At 41.1% G+C, this 21111-nt stretch overlaps 1 protein-coding gene across 2 annotated transcripts in view; it reads left to right on the forward strand.

Annotated features, from left to right (window-relative positions):
- LOC136877573 (uncharacterized) overlaps window positions 1-21111 on the forward strand; it is a 1365998-nt gene that overhangs the window by 906604 nt on the left and 438283 nt on the right. For both annotated transcript variants that reach the window (XM_067151725.2, XM_067151726.2), the window contains one exon: window positions 2535-2967. In XM_067151725.2, coding sequence (XP_067007826.2) covers window positions 2535-2967 — 433 coding nt within the window. The remainder of the gene's footprint in view (window positions 1-2534; window positions 2968-21111) is intronic.

Genomic DNA, 21111 nt, shown 5'->3' on the forward strand with positions numbered 1-21111 from the left:
CATTTTGGCACTATCACAACACTATATTATACTATTTCAGAACACTGGATATACGCTCCTAAACTTATTTCACTGGATGAGTTGGCGATGCGGTTAGGGGTGCACAGCTGAGAGCTTGCATGTGGGAAATGGTTTCGAATCCCACTTTCGGCAGCCCTGAAGATGGTTATCCATGCTTTCCCATTTTCACACCAGGCAAATGCTGGGACTGTAACTTAATTAAGGCCACAGCGACTTCCTTTCCACTCCTAGGCCTTTCCTGTCCAGTCGTCGCCAAAACACCTATCTGTGTCAATGAGTTGGCCTAAAGAGAATTGTAAAATAAACGTTATTTCCATCATAAAACTCTATACAGTACTTCACAACACTATGCTTTCTTCTACATATGAAACAAAGAAACTTGTTTTCTTGTCTTTCTAATCCTACCTTTCTGAATACAGTCCTGAGCTGAGTGCATTAGTTCGAGAAGAGTGGAAGAGTAAGTTGTAATGGAAAATTTCTTTATGTCACAAAAGCACTGTGTTGGCCTGTTGATGGGTTCAAATCTTGTTTTGATCTTGATTTTCTTGCTCGTCTCCTTCTTCCGTCTCCTCCTCTTTCTCGGCCTTTCTCACTGCCAGAAGGGCTGTGGCTGATTCAAAAATGTGGTGTGTCATAAGTTGTTCATCACTTTGAATGAAGTTCTCTGCTTTGCAGGGAATGTTTTTTGCATGACACAAGTTAGATATTGTCCATGAGTTTTCAAGCACCTTATTCGTTCCACCATTCGTATTATCTCTCTCTCCAAACACGTGTTTCAGTTTGTCCAAAGAATGACATTGGTCATACTAGCACCAGAAATTCACAAAAATTACATGTAGGACTACGTCAGTTCCTATAATTTTCCACATTTTACAAGTATATTTTAAAGAATTCTTTCATTTTTTGTTTCTGTTCCCACATTGAGGAGATTCTGTATTATACAAAAGTAAGAACATTATAATGCCGTAAGCTTCGCCAGGACCGAGAAAATATCCTGTAATGAGCAAGTTCCACTTTGAGCACATTTTATTGTACTAGGCTAGTAAAGGTACAGTGGATGATTCTGTATATTGCTCAAGTACTCTTATGTATGTCCGCCTCTGTGGTGTAGTGGTTAGCGTAATTAGCTGCCACCCCCGGAGGCCCGGGTTCGATTCCCGGCTCTGCCACGAAATTTGAAGAGTGGTACGAAGGCTGGAACGGGGTCCACTCAGCCTCGGGAGGTCAATTGAGTAGAGGTGGGTTCGATTCCCACCTCAGCCATCCTGGAAGTGGTTTTCCGTGGTTTCCCACTTCTCCTCCAGGCGAATGCCGGGATGGTACCTAACTTAAGGCCACGGCCGCTTCCTTCCCTCTTCCTTGCCTATCCCTTCCAATCTTCCCATCCCTCCACAAGGCCCCTGTTCAGCATAGCAGGTGTGGCCGCCTGGGCGAGGTACTGGCCATACTCCCCAGTTGTATCCCCCGACCAAGAGTCTGAAGCTCCAGGACACTGCCCTTGAGGCGGTAGAGGTGGGATCCCTCGCTAAGTCCGAGGGAAAAACCGAACCTGGAGGGTAAACAGATGATGATGATGACTCTTATGTATTCTGTGAACAATGTTTTAAAATTTTCATCAATTTGTTCAGTTGGAAGCATTAGTTTTGAAACATGAAATAAATCACCTTTTATATATCTCTAGTCATGGTATAGCAATTAGAAATATATTTTTGAAGGTGATTATTTAATTTTTCACGACTGCCTTGTACTCAAAATAAACAATGCAGTTGTGAAAATTAAATATTCATTGACTTGATACATAATAGGCGACTTGCATGCACTCTACAGTGTACCAGACCTGCCATCCTTTCCAACAGAACAAATATGACCTAAACCACTATAGTTCAATTATTCGATAGAGCAACTGCCATAAACTTGGGAGGTTGTGGGTTCAGATCCCATTGGTGTCCAGTTGGCCATTTTTGTTCTGTGCTCATAACATCTCTTTAGTATGTTCTGTATGCACTGAACACTACCTAACATGTTGAAAGTTCATTTTTAATATATTTGTAAGTGTGTCAGGAAATTCCCTCCAGGATTTAGCATATTATCAGATCAACCCGATATCAGAGAAGAATTCATAGCATCTTTTGCTACCCGTACAAAATTTACAAACTAAAAGTTCATTGGCCTTCAACATTGGTTTTGTATTTTATTTTATTTTTTTACTTTTATTTTTAATTTTTGGCTTCAGTTACAGTTTATATGTTTTGAACTGTCCAGAACTGGAGAATGTTGATTTTTCTGGACAAGGAACAAGTAACCATGCATATGACCAATATTGAGATGGATGATTACAGTGGATTCTCATTATAATAACATTCCTCTGAGAAAACATATTTGTCATTTACACCGTGTTAGTGAGAAATTATTTTACTGACTGTTCCTTCACAAACTATTGCTCCAGTATGACACGAGACCTTCTGAATGCTTTTGATAATAAATTCTGTATTCATTCTTTTTTTCCTTTTCAGCCCAAAACTCGCCACCAGAGACCTTTTGGCTGGGATAAAGATTCAAATATAGTGCCGTTCCGTCTTCAAGACCCTCCGCCTCCTCAGATGCGGTTCGGAAGCCTTCCCTATGACGGAGCCTTGCAACTGTCGAGATTCCCACCTCCATGGCTACCTCCTCGCACGGTGCCCGGAGTAGTTGAGAGACATCGTGAAGTACGCCGAAGAGGTTCTGACGATCCTCCTGGTACTGCACCCAGTACAGACTGTACGCCAGAAGAGGAAGAAGATCGTGCCAACTTCTCCGACGACTCGCTCGAACAACTTCCAGTACCAGCCAATAAGCGGAGCAGTATCGCTTGGGAGGTGCCACTCGATGATACGGAAGCCCTGCTCACTCCTGGCAGTACCAAGGTCATAGGACGACGTAGACGGCGCTCTGGGGACCATTCCAGTAAGATATAATTCTGCTTTTATTTTAAAAAAACACTAAGTTATGGTATTGTTTTCCTCATGATTGACTTTTTGATTTTAACCTGACACAACTTTAGCTCTTTTATTTCTCTTGGTTACAATGCATAGAGTAATGCAAACAATCACTGAGCTGTCCAGAAGGTTCTGAACATTTCTGACTTTTATTTGTTTGATATTTAGTGTTAGTTCATACCATGTTGTAACTGCTTGCAAATTGATCATCAATTGTGTGTCATAGCAATGTTTGGTCACAATCAGTAGAAACTCGAGTATTCCTATTTAGTGTTGCATATACAGTTTCATTTTTGAAACATGATGCTATTCTTCCATTAGGCAAACATTGATCAAAGCAGTAGCTTATTCCATCAAAAGAGCCATCAAAATCATGTATGGATTCCCCTTCCTCAAACCATCACATGAAGTTTTTTCAGAGTCAAATATTCTGCCATTCCATAAACAAATTGCATTTTCATCAGCAGTCTTTATGTATAAGCTAGACAGGAAATTAACCCATTCTACTGTTAACTTCTCCCATTTTAGTGAAATTCATGGTTATGAAACTAGAGGATCATTAAGGATATATCCCTCTCATTCTAATTCAGTAAAGTACGGAGTGAAAGGCATAGAATCATCAATGTTTAGGGAATATAATGTGTTGCCTCCTGATATAAAGAACTGTAAATCGGTTATATGTTTTAAGAAAAAACTGAAGGAATATTACTCTTTTACAGATATCTTAATATAATCTCTATATAACTTGCTTTAATTAATACAATAATATATATATTGTCCATATTTAGTATATTACAGCCATGCAATATCTGAATATACTTCTGAAAAATTATGATCCTAACATGTAAAAAAAAAAAAAAGTACTTGTCACTTTACAGAAAAGCCATTGTATATGAAATGTAATTATTGTGTTGCCTTAAAAAAGTATGTACTGTATTGTCCCTATCACGAGCCAGAGGCTCATGGGACCTTTTGTCACCAATAAATAAATAAATAAATAAAAAAATATTAGCTGGCTGAAACTATGAATTGTAGGAATTTTTTTTTTTTAATTTGTGTAAGCCCTATTATCTTAATAGCAAATTCTTTACTTTATTTTCTTTAATTATTACGGGAAATACGCACAAAATGTCATTCGTCGCGGCTAACCGATTTGCATAGCGCCACGGCAAGTTGTGGAGACTTTGCATGTACTGTGAGAAAGGGTAGCAGAGGTATATTTTTTTGCCAAAATCATGGACACCGAGGTATGATTCACTGACTTGCCACACGCATTCATCTGTCTGGCAGTCTCTTTAGTGTCTGTTAGTTTCTTATGTCTTTTCACGAGCGTTTAATCCTGATGTAAACATGGTATGTCCACGCCTCCGCCAAAGAAAAGAGTTGTGATTTGCTGAGCGTGTAGTACCGACCTCCACCCTGTCAACGTCTCGTGTTAGGACGTACAAGGCTGCACATCTCATACGACTACAGTGCGAACATCTGAACTTCTGAATAAACGACTAAACCTGGATTCTGTTCACTTAGTTTATTGAACACATTCACAATGCACTGCCTATTGCCGCTTCTAAGCGGTTTTTCTCTTTGGTGCTTCACTATACGCGATGGTCCTACCTCTTGCTTCATTTCTCTCACTATGAATACTGACACTGACTGCTGCTGCAGGATGCAACACCTTATCTCCACACTGTACAGCTTGGGACGTTCCCTCACTATGAGAAGACTTCTTGTATTACACCACGCCTTGTGCCTTCATTTCTCGTTATTTAATCACTATTTTATTTTAAAAAAAGCATATATATACCAGTATATATGACGACCATATTTTAATTTGATTACATACTCTTTCAAACTCTCTAAATGTAACACACTAAAATAAAATAAAATTAATGCGATGTACTACTTTTCTTCGAGCTCACACAATCGAGTGAGTGGGTGAGTGGGAAGGTTGCTTCTCCAATGAACTACGTTTATGTTCTCGTGCAAAGGAAAGGTGCTCCGCCTATTTGTTTACATCAGGATTAAACTCTCGTGAAAAGCGGTATAGTGTGTAGTCAAATACTAAATGTTTAATTGCATAATCACACTGTACTTCTATTTACACTGACTGACAGAGCAAATGCAACACCAAGAAGGAGTGGTTCGAAAGGGATGAAAGTTGGGGAAAAAACAGAGGCGGCACGGACGAATAATTGATGTTTATTTCAAACCGATATGCAGGTTACACAATGCGCACGGCATCGACTCAGTAGGATGTAGGACCACCGCGAGCGGCGATGCACGCAGAAACACGTCGAGGTACAGAGTCAATAAGAGTGCGGATGGTGTCCTGAACGATGGTTCTCCATTCTCTGTCAACCATTTGCCACAGTTGGTCGTCCGTACGAGGCTGGGGCAGAGTTTGCAAACGGCGTCCAATGAGATCCCACACGTGTTCGATTGGTGAGAGATCCGGAGAGTACGCTGGCCACGGAAGCATCTGTACACCTCGTAGAGCCTGTTGGGAGATGCGAGCAGTGTGTGGCGGGCATTATCCTGCTGAAACAGAGCATTGGGAAGCCCCTGAAGGTACGGGAGTGCCACCGGCCGCAGCACATGCTGCACGTAGCGGTGGGCATTTAACGTGCCTTGAATACGCACTAGAGGTGACGTGGAATCATACGCAATAGCGCCCCAAACCATGATGCCGCGTTGTCTAGCGGTAGGGCGCTCCACAGTTACTGCCGGATTTGACCTTTCTCCACGCCGACGCCACACTCGTCTGCGGTGACTATCACTGACAGAACAGAAGCGTGACTCATCGGAGAACACGACGTTCCACCATTCCCTCATCCAAGTCGCTCTAGCCCGGCACCATGCCAGGCGTGCACGTCTATGCTGTGGAGTCAATGGTAGTCTTCTGAGCGGACGCCGGGAGTGCAGGCCTCCTTCAACCAATCGACGGGAAATTGTTCTGGTCGATATTGGAACAGCCAGGGTGTCTTGCACATGCTGAAGAATGGCGGTTGACGTGGCGTGCGGGGCTGCCACCGCTTGGCGGCGGATGCGCCGATCCTCGCGTGCTGACGTCACTCGGGCTGCGCCTGGACCCCTCGCACGTGCCACATGTCCCTGCGCCAACCATCTTCGCCACAGGCGCTGCACCGTGGACACATCCCTATGGGTATCGGCTGCGATTTGACGAAGCGACCAACCTGCCCTTCTCAGCCCGATCACCATACCCCTCGTAAAGTCGTCTGTCTGCTGGAAATGCCTCCGTTGACGGCGGCCTGGCATTCTTAGCTATACACGTGTCCTGTGGCACACGACAACACGTTCTACAATGACTGTCGGCTGAGAAATCACGGTACAAAGTGGGCCATTCACCAACGCCGTGTCCCATTTATCGTTCGCTACGTGAGCAGCACAGCAGCGCATTTCACATCATGAGCATACCTCAGTGACGTCAGTCTACCCTGCGATTGGCATAAAGTTCTGACCACTCCTTCTTGGTGTTGCATTTGCCCTGTCAGTCAGTGTAATTGTAATACATGTGTATATTATTCCTTTGGTGAAAGTTTTATTCTATACGGTAGTCTAGTATTGAATCAAAATCTCAAAACCTATTATTACCACACTTAGGTTGGTGAAATCTTTACCTCTCTGTGAAAATTTGCCCAGAGAGCATTAAAAAATCTACCCTTTATAGCTTTTTCTCCAGTTTTCATGCATATCTTCATGCATGATTTGCTCAACCTTCATGACTGTCTCGATGGGATTTGATGGTCTCCCTCTCCTTTGTTCATCATGAATTTCAGTCCGACCGGCTGCAAACTCTCTACACCACTTATGAACATTTTTGACATCCATGCACAACTCACCATACACTTCTGTCAATTGGCGATGGATTTCAATTGGTTCAGTACCTTTTGCATTCAAAAACCAAATAACTGCGCGCACTTTGGACTTGGCGGTAACATCCAACAGGAGCTCCATTCTCAACGGCTGTCAAGCCAAGACTGAGTGCCTCAGCGCGGCGTGCACATGTTTATATGCGAGCACGGGAAACACTCTTCACAATATTGTAACCAACAGCCACACATACAGAGTTCTGTATTTATAAAAAAATAGGAGACCTTATTTTTGGGATTACCCTCGTACACTGTGGGTTTCAGCCCTTGTCACCGTAGCATACTTGCCATGCTGCGATCCTTGCAGCTCAGAGGATCGTGTTCAAATCCTTAATTTGAATTTATGCGCGAAGCGGTCTGATTGGCTAATTTCAGCAGCTGAAAACATGACAATGGCACGAGAAATCTAATTATATTTTTCAAATTATTTATCAGTATAACCAGCCCTCTACCACTCACATACCTGGTTCATGTTATTTCCAACCACCCTGTATAGAAGACATAAGTTAGGAAGCATACAAATTATTTCTTAAATATGTACAGAGCCTTTAATGTTTACTAGAAGCCCTAGTTTTCTGCAGATATTGACAGAGAATTGTGGGATGGTCCCTCCAGCTTCAATTAGTAGGTCAACAACTTCTATTTCATCAAGGTATTTCCGTTTGTAGTAATCTATGATTGATTTGTATATAGATTTTTTCTTCCTGTCAGCGTGTTCAGGCTGGTTGGTGTCTGTCTCAGATCTGACAGTTGGGTCAAGAATGTATGCTTTTTCATTATCTTTATAAACAATCACATAATTTCTTCTTATGCTCCCTTATGCAGAAGAACCATATATGATGTATCCTCTTTTTTTTTCAAACTTTCAGTGATTAGGGATCTTGTTGTATGGTGCCTCAAATTTTGCAGTGCTTCACCGTGTGCGCAGAAACCGAGATAGGCTCAGGATGTCATCACACTGACCAAACAACAGTCATTTACCTGCAGGCCATCTTGGCAGGCTGAGGCTCTTGATAAGCTGTATATGCATCAAGGGTTTTGTTTAAAAATCAAGATGCTACAACTGTTCAAATTGAGACCTAAAAATTAAATAATACCGTCTTTCTATTTGTAACTTTACAGGAGAGCAAAAGAAAGGTTAAAATGTACACATTTTGTTAATCGCTGCCTTAAACTTCCTCTGCGTAACAGAGCTAGTAGAGTGTCAGATAGTCTTTTCGGCACTCCATGCCGTATGATGACGGCACCTTTGGTGACACATTTGGTGTTTACCTGACAAAATTCAATAACACTCAGCTATAGATCCCTCTTGAGTTGAAGGAAGTGACAGCAGGAAAAAGTGCCACAAGCAGGATTTTGTTTAAGGTGGATCGCAGCTTGCAAGTAAGTGACCCACACACTATGATCTTGAAACTACACTATGCGGCACAAATGAAATGTGACATGCAGGTTCTAATATCACGACGGACTACCGCAGACTCAAAATACCATTGAGTTGAGGTCTGGCATGACCTCATCCGCCCAAAGCTGTTGGCCCCTGTGGGGGGTCGAATTATTTACCGCCACTCGATCCCCCAGTTTGGAGTAAAACAGAATGATGAGAATCATGCACATGCTGCTTGCATCTCTTTCTGAATATCTAATGAGCTGAAATGCCTTCAATTAGCCAGTAATGATGATGATGATGAATGGAAAATAATTCACATGCGATGCCATTGCTCGATCATTATCACAGTTTTTTCCAGGGTAGGGGCTTCCTAGCTGAGGTAGTAAAGGCGTGCTTGATTCTGCCTGAAAACCATGGGTTCAATCCCTGTCAGGAAGTTGAAAAATTTAGGAACAAAATTTCCTATTCTGGAGAGGCACATGGTCTGCAGTAAACTCAACCTACACTAAAAATGAGCACCAGGTTGTTAATTTCTGTTAGTAAAGGCAGCTGGGCATAGAGCTAACCATTGTATCCCACTTAGAACCAAGGCTACATTCCACTCCTTCAAGGGCCTTCATGGCTCATATGGAAGCGTTGGAACTTCCTCCAGCTAGCAAAGAATGGTCCTGTATTGCTCCATTGCCCATTCATAGTTAGCACACCATATGGTGAATGCATGAATTGCACACGTTCAGGACCACACTTCTTGACAGTTGCTGAAATAGAAATGAATTTTAAAAGAAACATTTATATACAATAGCATTGCCCAACTCCCCGACTGAATGGTAAGCATTGAAGCCTTCGATTTACAGGGTCCCAGATTCGATTCCCGGTCAGGTCGGGGATTTTAATTGCTTGTCCCAACACTTTTTTCTTCATATTCAGACAACACACTACACTACCAACCAACACAGGAACATGCAATAGTGATTACATCTCTCCATTTAAGGTTGGTGTAAGGAAGACCATCCGGCCATAAAACAGGGCGAAATCCACATGTGCAACACAGTTCACCCCCTTGACCCCACAGGTGTGAGAAAAGCAGTAGAAGAAGAAAAAGATTTGCGTACAATAATCACAAAGACTTGGCAGTATTATTCTGCTTCAATTCACTCTCATTCTATTCACTTCCATCGCTTGTAACCCCAGCAGTGTTAATAATGATATCATCAGTAGTGCTTTTCATTATACCATAATTCCTCCAGTATTCCTCTTCCAACTCCTGCACCTCTTGTAGTACCCATTCCCATTCGGTGGCAGTGACAGAAGAGAAAGCCTCCAAGGTGAATTTACACAAATTTTTGGCAGTCACATCTCCAGTAAAGTTGTAATCTCTGAAAATATTTTCACCCTTGATAGCCCAGTTTCATTCATACCACAGTTATACATGTGCAGACATATGACAGTTGACAGTATGGCCTTTCTCTTCAGCCATAATGCTCATGTCCTGCTTCTACATACTCGGTTCAAAAAGTTTCTGGAATTTATTGATAACAGAGAACAATATACTGTACATACAAACACTAATGCACAGTATCCCCTTCAAAACAGTTCCCTTTTGCAACAACGCACTTTTGCCAACGTATGTAAAGTTCCTGGAAGCCATTTTGTGAAACCAGTTTTAGTGCTCTTGTCGCATTGACAGTAACTTTGTCAGCATTCATGAATGTCCGTCACTTCAGATGTTTCTTCAGGCATGGAAAGAGAAAGTAATCAGATGGTGAGGGATCAGGGAAGTATGGTGGATGCTCTAAAGCTGTTATGCTGTGTCTAGCAAGGAAATCTTTTACGATAACTGTTCGATGTGCAGGTGCTTTGTCATGCAAAAGGAACCAGTTGTTTTGCTCCCATTTTCAGGAGGTTTCTTTCTCACTGTGTATCTGAGGTGATGAAGGATATCTGTGTACAGTTCTTTCATTACATTGGAATAAACTCATAATGGATGAGACCCTGAGAATCAAAGGAAACTTTTCCTTTGCAAGTATCCCTAAGAAAGCTTTGTTTCCGAGGAGATGATTTTGATTTCCAGTCACGTGATTGTCATTTCAGTACCGGCTTTAAAATACTGGGGTCATAAATATGGAGGGCCCTTTCCCTGGATTATGGGTGAAGACCTCAACGGCATCTACAGAGGAGAAGATAGACTTTGGTACGGTGGAGATTCCGGAAGGGGCAAACCCGTAGCGTCTGTACTCCAGAGGAGTGGCTACAAAATGCGTCTGACTCCGTGTTAGGGGCGGCCTAATTTGAACCTGGCAGAAGGTAATGAAATGCCTTTGGGAGTGGTGAACCCATCGTACAAACAGACTAAAAAATGAGTGCAAGTGAATTGAGGCCTAAGAAAATGCTAGGACGTCACCCTGAAGTGACGCACAGTTCCCGGTGCTCTGGGGGAACTGTGAGAATTGGGCTACCAGACTCACAAGAATCGGTATCATCATTGTCATGAATTTGAATGGCAAGGTAGAAGAACTGATAGAGTATATGGAGAAGAAAGACATAGCAATGATGGGAATGAGTGAGACAAAATGAAAGGGGAAAGGTCAAAAAGAATTGAGGAAAGGGTATAGATTATACAGTAGTGAAGTGGAGGAAATGGTGTTGATGTTATATTGAGAGAAGACCTAGATCAGTGACATGATAATTAAAGTTAGACTTGGACTTGAGAGTGGAATCAAGGATTTTATACAGATGTATGCATCCCAATCGGGGAATGCAGATAAATGTTTAGAAGAGTTTCTGGAAGAAATGGAAATGAAGACAAAGAGGTTATACTAATGGGAGACATGAATGCACAAGTTGGAAGAGACAGACAGGGAAAAGAAGAGATTATTGGCCCCTATAGTTAGGGAAACTAAGATGAAGAAGGAGATTTGGTAATAGATTTTTGTAGAAGGAATGGATTATTTGCAGTCAATACGTGGTTTAGAAAAAAGAACTCGCAAAAATAACTAGACATGGTTGGGGAGATAGAAAGACATAGACAATGATTAACCGTATTTTGGTGGAGAAGGAGAAACATAGACAATTGGAAGAATGTGACAGCAATGCCAAGAGCAGATTTCGAAGGAGACCATAAAGTGGTGGTAGCCAAATTAAGACTTGGTAAAATAACGAAGTTAATAGAAAAAAGGGAAAGAAAAATAAAGGGATGGAAGTTAAGAGAGAAAGAAATAAGGGAAAAGTTTCAAGAAGATCTTAAGAAATAAATCCCCAAAGATGATGGGAACAGGGTGGAAGAGGAATGGACATGTTTCAGAAATGGCTTTGTAAAGTGTGCAGTAAACACCTGTGGAAGACTATCAGGGAGAAAAAAGGAAAAGGGGACTCCTTGGTGGAACAGCAGGGTAAAGGAAGCAGTTAAAGAGAAACAAATGGCTTGGAGGAAGTGGATAGGCAACAATAGTACAGAGAATTGGCAGAAATATAAAGAAGTCAAAAAAGGTATGTAAGAAAATAGTACAAGAAGAGAAATGGAATAGTTGGGAAAGTTTCACAGAAACTTTACAGGAGGATATAAAGGGAAGTAAAATGGTTTTTGTATGGTTTGGTGAAGAATAGTTGAAGAAATAGGGAAGACACAAAATTTGTAAGAACTGAAACAGGGCAGATATTGATGCAAAGAGATGACGTACTGAAAAGATGGGAGGAATACTTCTCAGAATTGCTAAATATTAAATATAGTGAACTGGTAGATGAGAAGGAGCAAGAAGAAACAATGGGGAAAGAAGAAGAACAAGAAAAGGAGATATCGATGTTAGAAATAGAGAAAGCATACAAAAGATGAAGAGCGGTAAAGCAGCAGGAGTGGATGAGGTAACTATGGAAATGATAAAGCAGCAGGACCAGTAGGGCTACAGTGGCTGTATAGATTATTTAAAATAATCTGGAGGAAGAAAGAGATCCCAGAAGAGTGGGGAAAGGATTTAATTATCCCAATATTTAAAAAAGGTGATAAAAAGGAATGTAATAACTACAGAGGGATCACTCTTATTGCCCATATAGCTAAGATCTTTGAGAAAGTATTGGAAGGAAGACTGAGGAGGAAGCTAGAAGGAGAAATGGAAGAAGAACAGTATGGTTTTAGGAAAGACAGATCAATGTTTGACCTGATATTTACATTAAGACATACGATAGAGGAAAGATGGGAGTTTGGAAAAGACATAGTGATGACATTTATTGATATTTAGAAAGCTTATGACAGTGTGCCCAGACAGTTGGTATGGACTCATTAAGGAAAAAACAAGTTAACAGAGTGGAAGTGCAAATGAAAAAAGCTATGTACAAAAACTGTGTTAGTAGTGTGAAGACTAAACTAGGAAAAACAAAATAGTTTAAAGTTGAAACTGGTCTCCAAAAGAAAAGTGTATTATTCCCATACTATTCATCATAGTCATAGATGAAATTCATAAGAACATTAAACAGAGATTGGGAAGACAGGCAACAAAAGCCATGTTGTTTGCAGATGATAGAGTGATATGGAGTGAGGATGAAACGGAAGTGCAAAAGCAAGTAGATATATGGAATCAAGAGATAGAAAAATTCGGGATGAAAGTAAGCACAGAGAAAAGTAAAACAATAGTGATGACAAGGGGAAGGAAAGAAGGAAGAGGAAAGATAAAACTGAATGGTAAAATTCTGGAAGTGGTTAAAAGTTTCAAGTACTTGGGAAGTGTGATCATAGAAGATGGAAAGATAACCGAGGAAATTGGGAAAAGAATACAATAAGCAAACAGCTTCTACCAGAGTGTAAGGTGTATTTTGTGGAACCAAGATGTCCTGAAGGAATGTAAGAATATTATATTCAACCTATTATGAACCCATACTAACTTATGCAGCTGGATCGTGGACTACAACGAAAAGAGAGGAGAGTAGAATACAGGCAGTGGAGATGAAATTCCTAAGAGGTATCTGGTGCAAGACCAGAAAGGATAGAATGAGAAGTGAAGAAAGGACAGAAATCTTGATACTGCAAGACAGGATAGAAACAACAAAGCTAAAGTGGTATGGGCATATGATGAGAATAGGAGAAGAGAGAGTGCCAAAAAAAGTTTTTCAGAGAAGTTAACAGGAAAGAGACCACAAGAAAGACCCCGAAAGGGATGGACAGATTCAGTATGGGAGTGCATAGAGAAGAGGGGAGGAAAACCAGAAGATGTACTTAAAAACAGAAAAAGAGTGGTGGAGAGACAGGCAGCAATGGAGGTCCTTGACTCACAACCCGACCCAGGAGGCTGGAAACAGGAAATGAAGATGATGATTATGTGACTAAGAGAAATAAGAACAAAATTAAGATTAATAGATGGATAAATGAAACATTTACATATAACATAACGTAAAAGTGGTGATGATACACTGACTGACAGAGCAAATGCAACACCAAGGAGGAGTGGTTCGAAAGGGATGAAAGTTGGGGAAAAAACAGAGTCGGCACGGAAGAATAATTGATGTTTATTTCAAACCGATATGCAGGTTACACAATGCGCACGGCATCGACTCAGTAGGATGTAGGACCACCGCGAGCGGCGATGCACGCAGAAACACGTCGAGGTACAGAGTCAATAAGAGTGCGGATGGTGTCCTGAGGGATGGTTCTCCATTCTCTGTCAACCATTTGCCACAGTTGGTCGTCCGTACGAGGCTGGGGCAGAGTTTGCAAACGGCGTCCAATGAGATCCCACACGTGTTCGATTGGTGAGAGATCCGGAGAGTACGCTGGCCACGGAAGCATCTGTACACCTCGTAGAGCCTGTTGGGAGATGCGAGCAGTGTGTGGGCGGGCATTATCCTGCTGAAACAGAGCATTGGGCAGCCCCTGAAGGTACGAGAGTGCCACCGGCCGCAGCACATGCTGCACGTAGCGGTGGGCATTTAACGTGCCTTGAATACGCACTAGAGGTGACGTGGAATCATACGCAATAGCGCCCCAAACCATGATGCCGCATTGTCTAGTGGTAGGGCGCTCCACAGTTACTGCCGGATTTGACCTTTCTCCACGCCGACGCCACACTCGTCTGCGGTGACTATCACTGACAGAACAGAAGCGTGACTCATCGGAGAACACGACGTTCCGCCATTTCCTCATCCAAGTCGCTCTAGCCCGGCACCATGCCAGGCGTGCACGTCTATGCTGTGGAGTCAATGGTAGTCTTCTGAGCGGACGCCGGGAGTGCAGGCCTCCTTCAACCAATCGACGGGAAATTGTTCTGGTCGATATTGGAACAGCCAGGGTGTCTTGCACATGCTGAAGAATGGCGGTTGACGTGGCGTGCGGGGCTGCCACCGCTTGGCGGCGGATGCGCCGATCCTCGCGTGCTGACGTCACTCGGGCTGCGCCTGGACCCCTCGCACGTGCCACATGTCCCTGCGCCAACCATCTTCGCCACAGGTGCTGCACCGTGGACACATCCCTATGGGTATCGGCTGCGATTTGACGAAGCGACCAACCTGCCCTTCTCAGCCCGATCACCATACCCCTCGTAAAGTCGTCTGTCTGCTGGAAATGCCTCCGTTGACGGCGGCCTGGCATTCTTAGCTATACACGTGTCCTGTGGCACACGACAACACGTTCTACAATGACTGTCGACTGAGAAATCACGGTACGAAGTGGGCCATTCGCCAACGCCATGTCCCATTTATCGTTCGCTACGTGCGCAGCACAGCGGCGCATATCACATCATGAGCATACCTCAGTGACGTCAGTCTACCCTGCAATTGGCATAAAGTTCTGACCACTCCTTCTTGGTGTTGCATTTGCTCTGTCAGTCAGTGTAATTACCTCATTAGATGATGGATGTCTTGCAGCAGGTTTCGTCTTTTTTTTTTTTTTTTTTAAGTATAGAGTGAGTTGGCTATGTGGTTACGGGTGTGCAATTGTGAGCTTGCATTCAGGATATAGTAGGTTCGAACCCCACTGTCGGTAACCCTGAATATGGTTTTCCGTGGTTTTCCATTTTCACACTAGGTAAATGCCGGGGGATGTACCTTAATTAAGACCACGGCCACTTTCTTTCCACTCCTAGCCCTTTCCTATCCCATCGTCGCCATAAGACCATTTTATGTTGGTGCAATATAAAGCCAATTGTTAACATCTTAACAGTCATATACTGTTTTCTGCATATGCGAGCATCAATTTCCCTTTCCATTTTGTGCTTCTTTTTTTTTTTTCTGTTTCAATGGTATTAAACACTTGAGATTCCATTCTTCATCAAACAAAACATACAAACACAATACATGAACCACCACAGAATAGCAAACGAAAGAAGCCATCTGTTGGCACATAGATCACTTTTCGTGACACTTGCATTGGGACATACATCCATCACAATCTAGCGACACATTTGTCAGCTGCAAGGTGCAATGATGGTGATGGCATTTAGAATATTTTTGGTGAAAAACTATGTTCCGAAGTTTTGGCACTTAGACAGTTTGCTATGCCTTGTTTTAAGTTATAAACAAGGAAAACTAGTAGCCACTTGCCTACTGATAACTAATTTGACAGTAAGCCCTCAGATATTATGTAAGTTCATAATATGATTTAGTCTCAAAAGCTGTGGACCCAACCAAAGAGAAATGTCTGAAAAATGTCCTGTACAGCAACCATCTCATTACTGGGAACATTTTATACGAACGTGGAACTTACCCTTTTTCTCTTGACCTTCGATATTTATATTCAGAATTATGGTAAATAATAATACTCTACTTATATTAATAACTTCTTCATCATCAACAGTAATGAGAAATTAAGGTTTTAAGCATTGAAAAGTAGTGCATATTTTATTTATAGCTGCAACATGTCCATTTAATTGAGTTTTTATTATATCAAAACTGCAATAAAAATACCTCAACCTGAAAGCGCTTCTTTGAATCAACAACAGACTCATCTGCTTGCAATCCGTCAAACATTTTCTTCTTACATCCTGACCACTTTTCAAGGAACTGGAATACAACTCTCCATATTCACAAGAATTTATTGCAGTAGTTTTAATTGTCAACCATTCATTTCTTAATTTAATAATTTTTCCCTCTAGGGAAAACAAAATTTTACAGGCATGTTCTAAATCTTTGTCTGTATTCAGTAGGAATTTGGATATACTGTAGTTGAATCTAGTAACAAACTCTCCAGTACTATCAGTATTACAGCAAGAAATTGTTGAAAGTAATCTAGCAATGCCTTAGCTTCATCTTCTTCCAGTTAAGCTGAAGCACATCAGAGTCTTCATGACATCGAAGTATCCACTATGAGGAGTATCAAGAGCTTTATTTCTACTTGACTATCAAGTAGCACAAACCAGCTTTCTTTAAGGTTTTTTCTAAAAACAGAGACTTTTTCAGTATCTATATACTGTACATAACTAAAGACAACATCCAGTTTTTAACATTTTCAAAGAAGTTTCTTATTTTGGTTATGTGAGCAACTGTATCATTTGTGACTAAATTCAGGGCATAAGCACAGCAGTGAACATATTTGGCTGAGGAATTCCTTTCACTTATTCTAACTTGAAGTCCTGGTTACATACCGCTCATATTCAATGGTCCATCATAACCCTGATCTCTTATTTTTACAATATCAGTAAATTCTTCAATAATTTTGATAGTTATCTTCTCTAAAGATTTAGCTCTGTGATTTTCCACTTCTACAAACCCAAAAAATGATTCATTTATTTGTAACTTTATTTGTCTGTCCTGGACATCTGTTTTTATGTCCGGCTCCATGGCTAAATGATTAGCGTGCTGGCCTTTGGCCACAGGGGTCCCGGGTTCGATTCCCGGCAGCGTTGGGAATTTTAACCTTAATTGGTTAATTTCGCTGGCACGGGGGCTGGGTGTATGTGTCGTCTTCATCATCATTTCATCCTCATCACGACGCACAGGTCACCTACGGGCGTCAAATCAAAATACCTGTATCTGGCAAGCCGAACTTGTCCTCGCACACTCCCGGCACTAAAAGCCATACGCTATTTCATTTCATCTGTTTTTATTGTTACATAATGAAAGATTGTGCTTAGCTGATCTATTTTTCCAATGTCTTGTGTCAAAAATCATTGATACAAAAGGACATGTTCCCATTTCTTATTTTATTTTATTTATTTAATCCGTTTACCCTCCAGAGTTGGTCCCCCCCTCCCCCCCAGACTTAGTGAGGGTCCCATCTCTACCGTCTCAAGGGCAGTGTCCTGGAACATGAGACATTAGGTCAGGGATACAACTGGGGAGGAAGGGATAGACAAGGAAGAAGGAAGGAAACAGCCGTGGTCTAAAGTTAGGTACCTGGAGAAGAAGTGGGAAACCACAGAAAACCACTTTGAGGGTGGCTAAGGTAGGAGTCGAACCCCCCCCCCCCCCCTACTCATTTGATCCCCCGAGGCTAAGTGGACCCCGTTCTAGTCCTTGTACCACTTTTCAAATTTTGTGGCAGAGCCGGGAATCGAACCCGGGTCTTCGCGGGTGGCAGCTAATCATACTAACCACTACACCACAGAATCAGACTCATTTCTTGTTTTATATCATTGATTATTTGTGAGGAAATAAGACTGATCAGCTCATTTTTCATCTTAGGGCTCAAATATTTGTGTGACCCTTGGGATGTTGGATTAAATCTGCCAAAACTTCATTGTAGCATGCTAAGAGGTGTAATATTTCTTGGAAATTCTGCTTGTTAACTTACATCATCTGTCAGTCTATATTCTTACAAAGGCAAATTGTTAGTGGCAAGAGTGATAACGTCAACAACACACTTTAAAACTTTGTGCCAGTAGTTTGTTGCATTTTAATTTCTTATAAATTCAGTGAGTCTAATATAATTCTTACTTTCCATTGAAAATAAACTTTGCATACAATCGTATTAATATATCATAAAAATTACCTTTACCTGAAGTTTGGATGCTTGCCACCTTGCATAGTGGGTCCTCAGAATTCCTGGGGACATTCTTCAAAATCATTTTCTTCTTAGTTGGTCTGGTGCTTTAGAAAAATAAGTTGTCACCTTTCTTTATAGAGAAATCCCAGAGACAGCCATATATACACATGGGAGGCAAGAGGCACGAGATCAATACTACAGTAGATTATGCTATTTGCAATATCAAACTAGCAGAGATGGTTCTAGGTACAAGAGTTTTTTGAGGTCCAGATTTAGAAACAGATCACTACCTATTAATTTGTCCCATTAGAATAAAACCTTGATGGCACAGCAAGATGAAGAAACCAACAAAATCAAATACAACCTCTTTCTACAAAGTGCAACTTCTTCATGAGCCTAGTATTAGATGGCTCTACCAACAATGACTGGCTGAATTAACCCAGTCAGCTCCAATTGTTAACATCTTAACAGTCATATGCTGTTTTCTGCATATGCGAGCATCAATTTCCCTTTCCATTTTGTGCTTCTTTTTTTGCTGTTTCAATGGTATTAAACACTTGAGATTCCATTCTTCATCAAACAAAACATACAAACACAATACACGAACCACCACAGAATAGCAAACGAAAGAAGCCAACTGTTGGCACGTAGATCATTTTTCGTGACACTTGCATTGGGACATGTTAAAGAGGAATGGAAACACCTAACAACCATCTTAAAACAGGCAGTCAAAGAGAACCTTGGCACCAAATGAAGTGGCAGAGGAACAGGGGACTTAGAAATTGGGATGAAAACATCAAAGAAATTATCAAAGACAAACAGAAGGCCTACAGGATGTACGTATGTACCAAGAAGGATGAGGATAAAATAGAATACCACAGAAAGCAAGCAATTGCAAAGAGAGAAGTGCGCAAATACCATAGGAGGAACTGGGAAGATTTTGTATCCCATTTAGAAAATGACATAACCAGACCTCAACCACAGACTTACAAAATTTTGAAAAATTTAAATAGGGAAACTAAAGACACACTCAGAATCAACACTATCTTTTGCAACACTTGGTCAAATCATTTTCAGAATTTATGGTCACAGAATGTCTCACCTATTCAGACACTTCACTCAGACGACCCACACATCGAACACATTACAATGGCAGAACTAGTTGCAGTCCTGACAACACTAAAGTGCAATAAAACACCTGGAGATGATGGTTTAAATTTGGAGTTCAAATGTTCATGCAACTCTTTCTGAGAAAGATTCACCCAGTTCTTAAATAGAATTTGGAAAGGAGAAGACCCACCTGAAAACTGGAATAAAGCAATAGTTTTACCCATTTTCAAGAAAGGCAACAAAAAATAACTGTGAAAACTTCAGAGGCATACGTTTATTAAATTCTGTTTATAAAATATATGCCAACATCATTAAAAATAAACTATACAAACCTATGGAAACATTCTGAGAGAGGAACAATTTGGCTTCAGAAAGGGAAGATCTTGCTGCAATGGCTATTTCACAATGAAAATCCTTCTAGAAAAACACAGGAAATTTAATATAGAAACACACATTGCCTCTGTAAACTTCAAAAAAGCTTTTGACAAAATAAACCTCAACACCTTACTTAATATTTTAATATCTGATCGCAGCCCGCAACAGATAGTACAGAATGTAAGTAACCTTTACAAACATTACCTGATTTCTGTAAAGGCCAACGATATATTATCAGAGTAGAAAACAATAAACACAGGAGTAAGACAGGGTTGTGGTCTTTCCCCTCTCCTGTTCATAATCTATATGAATGCTCTCATGCGAGAATTTAGAGAAACAAGACATGGTTCCATCCGCATTAACAGAAATCTACAGCTGGACACAATATTATTTGCAGATGACTTAGTGCTGGTCACCACCTCAGAAGATGATTTACAACGTTCAATGTATAACCTAAACCTAGTCTCAGAAAAGTACTCAATGGAAATATCCTCCGAGAAAACTAAGATAATGGCTTTCTGTGGCAAGGAACTAGTAAGAAGAAAGATCTGCTTAAATAATAACATTTTGGAAAGAGTAAATGATTTTAAATACCTCAGCTACAAACTGTCTTTCTTTGAAGAACTGGGCATACTCGAAAAAATCTCCAAATTCAACAGATGTATGGGAATCATAAATGAAGTTTCTAGACCATCATTAGTTCAAAAACACACTCGCATAAGACTCTACAAAACCTTGGCCAGACCTGTACTTTGCTTTGGAAGTGAAGCATGGACCCTGAGGAAATGCAACGAGAGAAGAATAACTACAGCTGAAATAAAAATACATGCGGCGAACAGCAGGAGTCACTAAGTGGGAACACAAAAGAAACACAGAAGTGCTGAATGATCTTAAAAACAGACCCTGTATTGGAATACATTTTTGAATACCAGAGAAATTGGCTAGAACACCTAAACAGGATGGACAGAAGCAGGATCCCTAAAGCCGTCATAAACTACTGTCCCAGTGGGAAAAGATCTCTTGGGACACCCTAGGAAGAGATGGAGCGAAAATTCAAATCTTTTGTATTGATCGTAACAGTTATTCTATAGGACTAATACATAAAACGATGATGATGATGATGATGAATAAATTTGTAGTTGGGAACATTACTGAGCTAGTGCTACACCTTGTAGTACCAATGTTAACACCAAGTACTTTAAAAAAAAAAACGAAACACTAAACCCCAAGCAAATGTGGGGCATGGTACAGGCTCCTCCCTCTCCCTTGCCTCCACTCCTACATCTAACCGTCTAATTTTCAATAATTTCAGTAGGTTTTCAAAGGGTGGAAAATTCCGAAACAGTCGGAGATCTGCAAAGACACGGAATATTTATCGCATCCATATAGGCTAAATAAGGGTCATTCATGGGCCACAGAGTTGCCTGAGTAATAGTGGAGCTATATCAC

This window comes from Anabrus simplex, chromosome 7, assembly GCF_040414725.1.
Source record: "Anabrus simplex isolate iqAnaSimp1 chromosome 7, ASM4041472v1, whole genome shotgun sequence".
NCBI classification, from domain to species: Eukaryota; Metazoa; Arthropoda; class Insecta; order Orthoptera; family Tettigoniidae; genus Anabrus; species Anabrus simplex.